Source organism: Zingiber officinale, chromosome 6B (assembly GCF_018446385.1).
Source record: "Zingiber officinale cultivar Zhangliang chromosome 6B, Zo_v1.1, whole genome shotgun sequence".
Taxonomy (NCBI): domain Eukaryota; kingdom Viridiplantae; phylum Streptophyta; class Magnoliopsida; order Zingiberales; family Zingiberaceae; genus Zingiber; species Zingiber officinale.
In genome coordinates this window covers 69,417,304-69,428,367 of record NC_055996.1, presented here as the reverse complement: position 1 = coordinate 69,428,367, position 11,064 = coordinate 69,417,304, and the positions used below count along the sequence as shown (strand labels likewise).

Sequence of the window (11,064 nt, the reverse complement as noted above, 5' to 3'; positions counted from 1 at the left end):
TACCCATGTGTCAACTTGATATCTCTATATCCATGACTTGTGAGATCAAGTCATCGAGTTGACCTACATGCTAGTCTTATTGCATTAACATTGTCCCTGAATGTTAATACTCGACTAGGAATGATTAAGAGTAGTGTTCCCTATATCATCTCACTATCGGTTCAACTAACCGATTGATATACGTGAGAACCATCTACTCAAGGATATTATTATACTTAGTTTATTTTGCACCAATACAAGTAAGTATAATAACCAAAATCCAAATGCCTTTATTAATATACAAGAATATGATACAATGAGTCCATACAATCATCAAATGATTGGCTCTAGGGCTCTAACTAACACCTCGAACTAGCCTTCTAGCCTCCTCCATCAGCCTTGCATCCCTCGGATATCTCCCATCCTTCACACCTTGCCTTCAGGAGCTTCCTTCGGCCTCATCCTAGTTATCGAGTTCTCCTTGCCAAGTCACACTAGGACTTACCTTGCCAAGACCACATGCTTGGACTTACAACCTTTGCCAAGATCACACTTGGACTTTCCACTAGCCTGGCTCCTCATCAGGACTTTCTCCTTAGCCAAGATCACACTTGGACTTTCAGTTGTCTGGCTCCTCACCAGGACTTTCTCCTGCCTAGCTCCTCACTAGGACTTTCCCGTTGCCTGGCTCCTCATCAGGAATTTCTCCTGCCTAGCTCTTCACTAGGACTTTCCTGTTGTCTGGCTCCTCACCAGGACTTTCCAATTTGCCTAACCTCCAGTTAGGACTTCCACCACTTCCTAAACTCCAGTTAGGACTTCCATACGCCTAACCTCTAGTTAGGACTTCCATACGCCTAACCTCCAATTAGGACTTCCATACGCCTAACCTCCAGTTAGGACTTCCATACGCCTAACCTCCAGTTAGGACTTTCCCAGTTAAGTCCCCTATCAACCTTGACCTACTTGACTTGTATTCTCATCAACCTTGTCAACCCTTTGACCATCTCCACAACCAGACGATTGCTCAAGGAATCTCCATATATTGTCAAACATCAAAACTCAAATCCCGACTCAAGATTGACTCAACTCAAGCTTAGTCAAACTGATCAAACTTGATCAATGAAAATTGCCCCAACATGAAGAAGAGACAAGGAGGATCGGATCAGAGCTGCACATGCCGCGGATAATAAAGCTCTCTTTGCCCGTATCCAAGCGATCATGGCCAATTTTGTCCACACTCAGACACCACATGGTTTTGAGTCATAGGAGACTCAAGCCCCATCAAACCGTGGTGATTAGCTTTTTTTTAGGTTTGTTCAACTACAATTTAATTTTTTATTTATCATACATAAATCATGTAAAATATATTTAGTTTTAATATTCTAATCTACTTATTTCTAAATGTTATATTATTATATATTTCAGGAGTCTCTATTTATATATTCATCACGATCATCATCATCTTCTTCTTTTTATCCAAGTATTTTTTTTTATTACATGTAAAATTTGTTTTACATATATGCAAAATTTTGAATTATACATCAATCTGATCATAATCTATCGTATTTAATTCTCTGTAGAATTTTATATTACTAGTATTCTTTGGAGTATTTGTTATCATGGTATGAATTTATATATTTGATTCTTTACATTTAGATCTAGATATAGATATTTGTTTCTATTATTGTGTTTATATTTTGTTTAGATTGTGTTTGTTTCTATCTATTTTTTATTCACAATACTATTTGTTTGTTTGTGATATATGAATTGTTAGGATGTATGAATTGTTAGAATTGTGTTAGTTTGTTTGAATGTATGGATTGTTATGATGTATAAAATGTAATTGTATGTATGGATTGTTAGGATATATAAAATGTGATTGTATGTATAAATTGTAAAATATGATATTTGTATGTATGAAATGTCATTGTCTGTGATAGTTTTATATAAATATTTAAATTATAAACAGGGTAGATCTCGAATGTAAAATGTCTCATTTTAATTTTTTTTACTAACGGAATACCAACGGAAATAAAATTTCCGTCCGTAATTAGTTTCTATAATCACCGATGGAAATACCGTTTCTATCAATAAATCTGGTTGCGGGGAATAGTATTTCCGGTGGTGTCGGAAATACTATTTTCGTCGATAAATCTAGTTACAGGAAACAGTGTTTATGGTGGTGTTTACCAACAGAATATTTATTCAATCGACAAAAATATCGACAGAATTTTGATTTCCGTCGGAAAATCCTATTCAACGAATAATATCCCAACAAATGCTTTTTCGTCGGAATGTCGTTGGTAAGCGAATATTCCGACGGATTTCCGATGAAAATTTCCATCAATAAATCCAATTATTTTTATAGTTCGTATTGATTTAAATGTAATTAATATATACCACATTTTTTTAAAAAAAAACATAAGATCAACATTATCACATGTCACATATCTATTACATTAATATCCTTCTTTTAGTAACACATATCCAAATTTCTTTTAATATTAATGTTCATTATTTATGGTCTCGTTATTCATGCATTCATCTTTATTCTTATTTTATATTAAATAAATAATTTTTTTGAAATTTACTCATTGACTGCATTCAATAATTGAACATTGACTTGTATGTGAGTATTATAACAAGCATACATATTGATTGTAATACTATTTAGATATTATAACACCCACGTATTAGTACATATACCATGGCAAATTTTTTTCCTTTTATTCCTTTCTTGTACAAATTGTTTTGCAAGAGAAACGCATAGAAAATTCAACTAAGGCCTAAGTTTGTACCTCCATCAACGGACTAATCCAAAACAAATCATGAATACTCCCATGATACGATGTGGTGGTAAAACATTCAAGGCAACAAATAAGGATATTAGGGTTCCAATCCTAATAGAGACGAATATTCTATCAAGAATCAAAGTATCTCTGGTGATAGTCACCCATAAAACTAGAACAAATAGCTATGATAATAGCAATTCCAAAAATTTTAGAGTTCAACTTCATAAGAGCAATGGAAAAACAAGATATCACCGAAGCAATCTAAGCAATGGAATTTTAGATCTAAGCAATCTAAGGTCATAAATCATTCAAATACTGTCTTTCAGACCAAGCTATGTGCCAAGGAATAAGAAAACCCATGTTGTGATGCCCCCTAAATCGTGAAAAGGTAATAGGTTGTAGTACATGTAAAAATCCAAATAATTGAGAATCAATAAATATAACATATAAGAATCATATAACAAACTTGTGCGAGATGTAAGATTTGTATGTTTATAAATATGTTTTAAATTCTCAATTCCGCTGGAGTCTTCCTCCATATTGAAAGAGTGCTTTGTTTTCTTAACCAAGGTTTACATTCTTAAAATGAAAAAAATGATAGGTTTGTACTTGGAGTGTTTTCCTTTATTCTAGAGAATTAACTTGAGGGAAGAAAAGTGTGGCAGAGGAGAAGAAACAGAGTTTAGCACGCGTTGGAGCAATGGTCACCGGAGCATGGCGCGGCATTGGAGAAGAAACAGAGTAGTAGAGAGGAGCACCGGAGACGAGCGCGGGAGGAGACGAAGTGGAGAAGAAACGGAGCACCGGAGAGGAGCGCTGGAGGAGAAGAAGTGGAGAAGAAATGGTGAAGCACAGAGCGACATCGGGAGTTAGGGTGTTAAATCACGTATATTAGCGGCGAAATTTGATCATTCGCCGTTAATCATGTATTTTAGCGGCAAATTTCCAAATTTCGCCGCTAATCACTGCCATTAGCCGCTAATCTATGTGATTAGCGATGAAACAGGGGAAATCGTCGCTAATCAAATTTGATTTGAGACAATTTATCCAGCTTCATTGCTAATAGTTTATTTTTTTAGGGCAAAAAATATATCGTCGCTAATCAAGCAAATTAGTAATAAATTATAAATTCGTCACTAAATTTCGTCGCTATTTTACAAATTTCTTGTAATGAGAGGTCGACCCTTGATTATGTATAATTGTACTTCATATTTATGCGATAGAAGTAGGAAGACCGTCTACCTTAAAAATTATTTAGGTAAAATCCAGACATCTTGATTATTAAAAAAAATCATGAATGTCCAGAATAGAAAACCAAGGATGCCCTGCGTGCCACAGACAATTAGGAGAACTTAAATATTAAAGCGTAGTGCAAAACTAAACCCTATCTTTGAATATTCTCCAAGAAAACATTGAAGACATCCTGGCACAGGCCTAACAGTCCTAAACAAGTGTTTTCTGGTTTACTATTAACTATAAAATAAAAGAAACCATATATTATTGATCTTGTACATGCTAGAAGCCCTAATATATCTAAGAATATTCATCCCAAGTTAAATACACTGAATGAGAAATTGGCTAAGGGGATCAACTAGATTGAGATAAGAAACGAATGATTTCTGGCTGTCTATTAGGTGTGCAAAACAAAAATTAGTTCAAAGAGAAGAGTGGAAGAAGAAGACCAGAGCAAGATTTGTGGATGTGCTGACTGATAATAAACAATGTAAGTAAGAAGTTTTGCACAATCCCACAATTGCAATAAGAGGTTGAGAATATACAGAAGGTAAGGGAGAAGTTTTTTTGTATTCTTGTTTGCTCAGAATGAATTCAGCATTCTTCAACACAAAATGGATTTGGTTTGCCATAAGATAAGATGTATACTCCAGCGGATAGATGTATCTCTAATTATATGGGTTTTGCATTGAGAGGGGATCACTATAATCCTGGATAAAGAAAATGAAAACTGATGGATTTTTTTTTTTTCTCATTTGAACTCAAACTCTGACATCACTATGGCAGGTTCTTTTTCCAACCACAACTATAAGATCCTGTAGAATCTGCATATAGAGTAGCAACATCCATTATATGAAGTTTTATCCTTGACAATGAATTATGATAACCAACTTTTGTGAGGCAATTTGATTATCAGTGTACATAAACATTGCACTGAACAAAAAATGATGGAAACCATTTTTGGTAATAAACATCCTTGCATATTTTATGAACTATGAACCACATCAATGGTAGGTAAGCTTTAACCATTCATTTTGATTTTCAACACCTGCCGACCACTTGTCAGAAAGGTGGATGCATTACAAACACCCATTAGTCGGCAGTCTCGAGAGATCGAACAAATGCAGGATGACAAAATGAATGTTTTGGTTACCCATTATAAAAGTGAAACTTAAAAATGCATTTGGATTTCATTCCTCTTCAGGACGGCAGGCGTCTCATAATTTGATGGAAGAATCTAATACAATAGCTATAAAAATATAATAATGGTAAATGCACAATCTCATTTGATGCTCATCTATGTTGAGAAAAGAATTATTGTGTGCTTTCTTTTACAGGTTTCAGTTTTCACACGACTATTATTGACAAATAATTTATTTATTTATTTATTTATTTATTTAGCAGAAACAACAAAAAAAACCACCTACAGAATTGCGTCTGCCGGGAGTCGAACCCGGGTCTATTGCTTGGAAGGCAATTATCCTAACCGTTGGACTACAAACGCTGGCTTGCTATGATATTTCAATAAAATTATAAAAGTAAATATTTTAATTAACAAATCCAAATAGAAGCTTTTTCAATTAGGAAATATATGCACATCTTTCGTTGCCATTTATCAAATATATTAGGTTCACACGGATATTCTTGAAACTTCATAAAAAAAAAAAAGTCATAGTTAGACCTTTTGTTTTTAAAAATTGATGGGACAAACAAAAAAAATAAAAACGTATTTAAATAACACTAATATATTTATTAACAGATACAACACGCATTATTTATATTTGTAAAAAAAAAAAGCTAACCCTTCTTGATAAAATAAGATATTCAAGTGTTCGGATGAGCTTATTTGAAATAACTTAAAGATATTGATCTTTTTTATTAATAGAATTATAAAAAGGTATAATACTAATAAGATAATGTAAATGATTAGTGGAACGGTCCGTGATAAATCGGTCGAGCTATCTTAAATTAATTCAAACATCTCGATTTTTTGTATTTTTTAAATTTTTTTATTGAGCACATGGATTTAATTCAGGTAAAAAAAAAAGAAAAAAATGCTTTAAATTTTAAATTGAAATATTCTAGATATATATATTATACCCGGTAAATATTTAAATTTTTTTATCTTAGAATACTATGATCCAAGAGGAAAATCCAAATCCTAAGGGAAATTTTATTAACTTAAATCCATTATAACTTAACCCTTAAATTTTAAACCCAAAATACATATAATATACCAATTGAATATCTACAATTTTTAATTTTGAACACTATAATCTAAAAAGGAACCCTAAACCTTAGAGAAAAAATCTTATTGGCTTAAATTTATTATAACTCAACTCCTAAATCTTAAAATTTTGAATCCTAAATACCAGGCCTGGACCTTTAATATAAATTGTGAGGCAAGTACCTCGGGCCCCCAAATTTTAGGGGCACCAAAATTAAAAAAAAAATTATATATATATATATATATATATATATATATATATATCGAGGAATATGATATCTTGCGCGAACAGTGCACCACTATGCACGTCGTGCTTTACTTTTTTTTTTCTTTTTAATTATTTTTAAAAATTTTGAATTAAAAATAATAATTAAAATATTTTTTTAAGATTTTATTTTAGGGTTGAGGATTTTCTATTGGGTTATAATTTGTAAACTATTTTTATTTTTAAGATTTTAACTCTAGGTTTCAGGCTTTGCAATTGGGTTATAGTATTTTGTAAAAAAAAAATTAAAAATGAAATAAATTTAAGTATTTATGGAGTATTGTAATGTGTTTAGGGGATGTATTCATGGCTTAGGAATATATAAAAGAAAATATTGTTTTTTTTTAATTCAAAATCTAAAAAAAATAATAGATTTTGTCTGTTATTATTTTAAAAAAAATTGAATTAAAAAAATTAATTAAAATATTCTTTTAAAATTTTATTTTAGGGTTCATGTTTTCCAATTGAGTTATAATTTTTAAGCTATTTTTTAAAAAGATTTTACCTTTAGGGTTTAGACTTTCTAGTTTGATTATAGTATTTAGTAAAAAGAAAAATTGAAAATGAAATAAATTTAAATATTTATGGAGTATTGTAATATGTTTAGGGAATATATTTATGTATTATGGATTTATCTAAAGAATTATTAATTTTTTTAATTCAAATTTAAAAAAAAATAATTAAAAAAAACCCCTTGGCCAAACGGCAGAAGTGCTGCAAGCTGCCTCCGCCGTTTTGCCATCAGCTCTACCTCTGCGGCTTATGTCACTGCTCCTGTTCCCATCGGCGAGTCAACGATGACTGATTCACCTTCCGCTCACCTTGACGGCTTGGGCTCCCCCGTAGTTTGCGCCAATCAAATTTAAAGATTCCAGTGGTGCAATCTGAGTTGCAGTTTCTTAATCGCTCACACTGTTCTTGATCATCTCCTCTCCTGCTTCTTAAGATCGGTGAGTTGTGTGACTTGTGTCCTTGCTGAATCTTGTGCTATGCTTGGAAGTAAATTTCTCAGAGCCCTAAACTTTTTCGTTTTGTTCATTTCAAGATTTCTTTTTAATTTTCCTTTTTGGTGCTGCTATTGGAAAAGGAAGACAAGCTGCTGGCGGCCAAAAAGTAAGAAAAATGGCAAATATAAATACTATTCATGAATGGTTTGATTTGCAAGTTATTTGATGAAAATTACTATCTTCATCACTTAAATTAACAATTTTCATTATCAATATATAGGCATTGAACTTTCAACTTTCAGTAGCATCTTGTTTGTTTCCAACTTAACAATATATCTGAAATCTTGCATCTCGACTCTAGTGGTTCTGATACATTGTGCATCCAGTTTTTTTCTTCAATGTCTCTTTTACCATGACTTTTATAAATTAGGACTTGAGATTAGAGAGTATGTGGAGATTTTAAAAACAATGGAAGGGAAAGAGGAACATACAATAGTATGTTCTATTTATGTTCTCTTAAGATGACACTTTACTTCTCTAGTTCTCTGAATCTACTATCAATTCTTCTTTTTATTTTGCTTCTTTATTGGTTGAATCGGGTTCTCGAAGAATATGATTAGCCCACCATAGTTTTTAATATTAGATAAAAATTTGAGTATGATTTAGCAGGATGATATTTACACATATTATGATTTGATGAATTTTTTATGCATTTAAATGTTGGAACTATTTTAATCTATGAACTGTTGTTGCAAATTAATATTTAGGCTTTTAGTAAACATGTTTCCTATAAGAAAACAATTGTCTGGAGCAGAAAAAAGGAAGAAAAAACAAAAGGAAGAAGCTTTAATTCAAAGCCAAGTAGGAAGTCTTAATAAGTACTTCACTAACAACCAAAAAGCAGAGCAAACAGAAGTAGCTGAACAACTGAATCAAGATGACATTGATAATAAGTTGAATGATCAGAAACATAGTGAATTGAATGAACTTCAAAATGATGACCAAAAACAATATGGAAATGATAAAGTTGAAGTCAATATGCCTGAAAATAACAGTGATGAAGATATAAATCAAGATATTGTGTTTCCTTTAAATGTTGATGATCTAGGAAATTGGGACAAAATGCAAAATATTAGGGATTTTCTAGTTGAAAGAGGTCCTAGAAAAGATGATGATATTTTGTTTCCTCTTGATAACACCGGCAGACACTTCAATCCATCACATTATAAGAGGCAATTGCCAAATGATGAGAAAAGTGATAGAAGATGGCTAGTGTATTCTATTTCTATGGACAAGATATTTTGTTTCTGCTGCAAGTTATTCAAGACTTAAAGAGCCACAATGAAACTTGGTCATCTAGCTGACGAAGGATACAAAGATTGGAAGAATATCAGTCGATGTCTCAGTCTTCATGAAACTAGTAAAGATCATATTGATTGCATGACTAGTTGGATTGAATTAGAAAGAAGACTTCGAAAGAAAAAGACAATTGATGAAAATATACAAGTAGCAATTAACAAGGAGAGAGGACATTGGAAACAAGTATTGAAGAGAATAATTGCAGTTGTGCAAAGAATTGCGAAGAATAACTTGCCACTTCGAGGAGATAATGAGAAGCTTTATGTTGAGAATAATGGAATCTTTTTGCAGCTAATTGAAATGATTGCTGAATTTGATCCAATAATGGAAGAGCACCTTCGGCATGTTCAAGAAAGATCGATTCATTACACTTATCTTGGACCCAAAATCCAAAATGAATTGATACAGATGTTGGCGGCTGAAGTAAGAAGTTTAATTGTTGCAAAAATTAATCATGCAAAGTATTTCACTGTCATACTTGATTGCACTCCAGATGCAAGTCACGAGGAGCAAATGTTCTTTGTAATTAGATGTGTGGATGATTCAGAAAATGCAATAGCGATTGAAGAATTTTGGATTGGATTTTTGAAAGTTAATGAAACTTCAGGACTTGGGCTTTTTACAGAGCTTAAAAATATTTTGAACAATCTCGAACTTGACATTGATAATATAAGAGGTCAAGGATATGACAATGGATCTAATATGAAAGGAAAACATAAGGGTGTACAGAGTAGATTACTTGAAATTAATCCTAGAGCTTTCTACACTCCATGTGGATGTCACAGTCTTAATCTCACATTATGTGATATGGTGAAATGTTGTCCTAAAGCAATGTCCTTTTTCGGTGTAATACAATGCATATATTTATTATTTTCTTCTTCTACCAAGCGGTGGAAAATCTTCAAAGATCATGTGCAAGGTCTTACAGTCAAGCCACTATCACAAACACGATGGGAAAGCCATGTTGACAGCGTGAAGCCCATAAAAGATCAAACTTCAAAAATACGAGATGCTTTAATTGATTTGGCAAACATTTCTGATGACTCAAAAATAAAGAGTGAAGCTGAGGGTTTGACATCATTTGAACTTGAGAATTTTGAGTTCATGTTTGGAATGGTAATTTGGTATAAGTTATTATATGAGATTAACATTGTTAGTAAGTTTCTCCAAGCAGAAAATATGGATATTGATATTGTTATTAGACAATTAAAAGGACTTATTTCTTCTGTCCAAGAGTTTACAGAATCTGGATTTGATCAAGCATTAATTGAAGCTGAACATATTGCAAGTGAAATGGGAATTGAACCTATTTTTCGAGAAAAACGCATCATCCGAAGAAAGAGACAATTTGATGAGATCAATAGTGAAGATGTAACTCAGTCTCCTAAAGAATCTTTTTGAGTTAATTACTTCCTATTTATAATTGATCAAGCTCTTTCTTCACTTTAAACTCGGTTTGAATAATTTCAAAAATATGAAGAAACATTTGGATTTTTATTTAGTTTGGAGAGATTGAAGTATATTGATGATGATAGTCTCTTACACTCATGTGTCAATCTTCAAGAGTCTTTAACACATGATAGGCACTCTGATGTTGATGAATCATATTTATATTTAGAACTAAAGTTGTTAAGACACTCATTACCAAGAGAATTAAAAAGAGCGATTGATGTGCTGAATTATTTGAAGAAAATGGATAGTTGTTATCCAAATGCTTATATTGCTTATCGAATTTTGCTGACTATACCAGTTACAGTTGCATCTGCTGAAAGGAGTTTTCCAAGTTGAAATTGATCAAAACTTATCTCCGATCAACTATGTCGCAAAAAAGACTAAATGACTTGGCTATGTTATCTATCGAGAAAAAAGTGGTTGAGAAAATTGATTATGCTAACTTAATCAATACTTTTGCTTCTAAAACTGTGAGGCGAGCAATATTCAAGTGACATATATTGGTCCGGAAGATGAATTTTATATTTTGTTTGAATCATTTTAACTATATTAATATTTTCTTATGACATATTGTTTTGGATGATATTTTTTTTATCTTTTATTTCTAGAATTAAAAATATTGTTATATTTACATTGATCGAAAAATATATGAATGTCAAACTTTGAGGGCACCATTTTTTTGTGCTCGCCTCAGGCCCCAAAATCATAGGTCCGGCACTGCTAAATACATATAATATATTTCAAAATAAAATAAAAAATAAAATAAAAAATAAAAAAATTACAAAAAAAATCTAGGTGCTTGTATTT

At 31.9% G+C, this 11,064-nt stretch overlaps 1 protein-coding gene and 1 non-coding gene across 2 annotated transcripts; one reads left to right on the top strand and one right to left on the bottom strand.

The window, feature by feature from the left end:
- Positions 1 to 5,439: 5,439 nt before the first annotated feature.
- On the bottom strand, positions 5,440 to 5,511 carry TRNAG-UCC. The gene has a single exon. It is a non-coding gene; the product is annotated as a tRNA-Gly (tRNA).
- A 3,276-nt stretch (positions 5,512 to 8,787) lies between these two features.
- LOC121991093 (zinc finger MYM-type protein 1-like) lies at positions 8,788 to 10,206 on the top strand. The gene has a single exon (XM_042545119.1). It carries the CDS (start codon positions 8,788 to 8,790, stop codon positions 10,204 to 10,206), a length of 1,419 nt encoding a protein of 472 aa, XP_042401053.1.
- Positions 10,207 to 11,064: the final 858 nt, after the last annotated feature.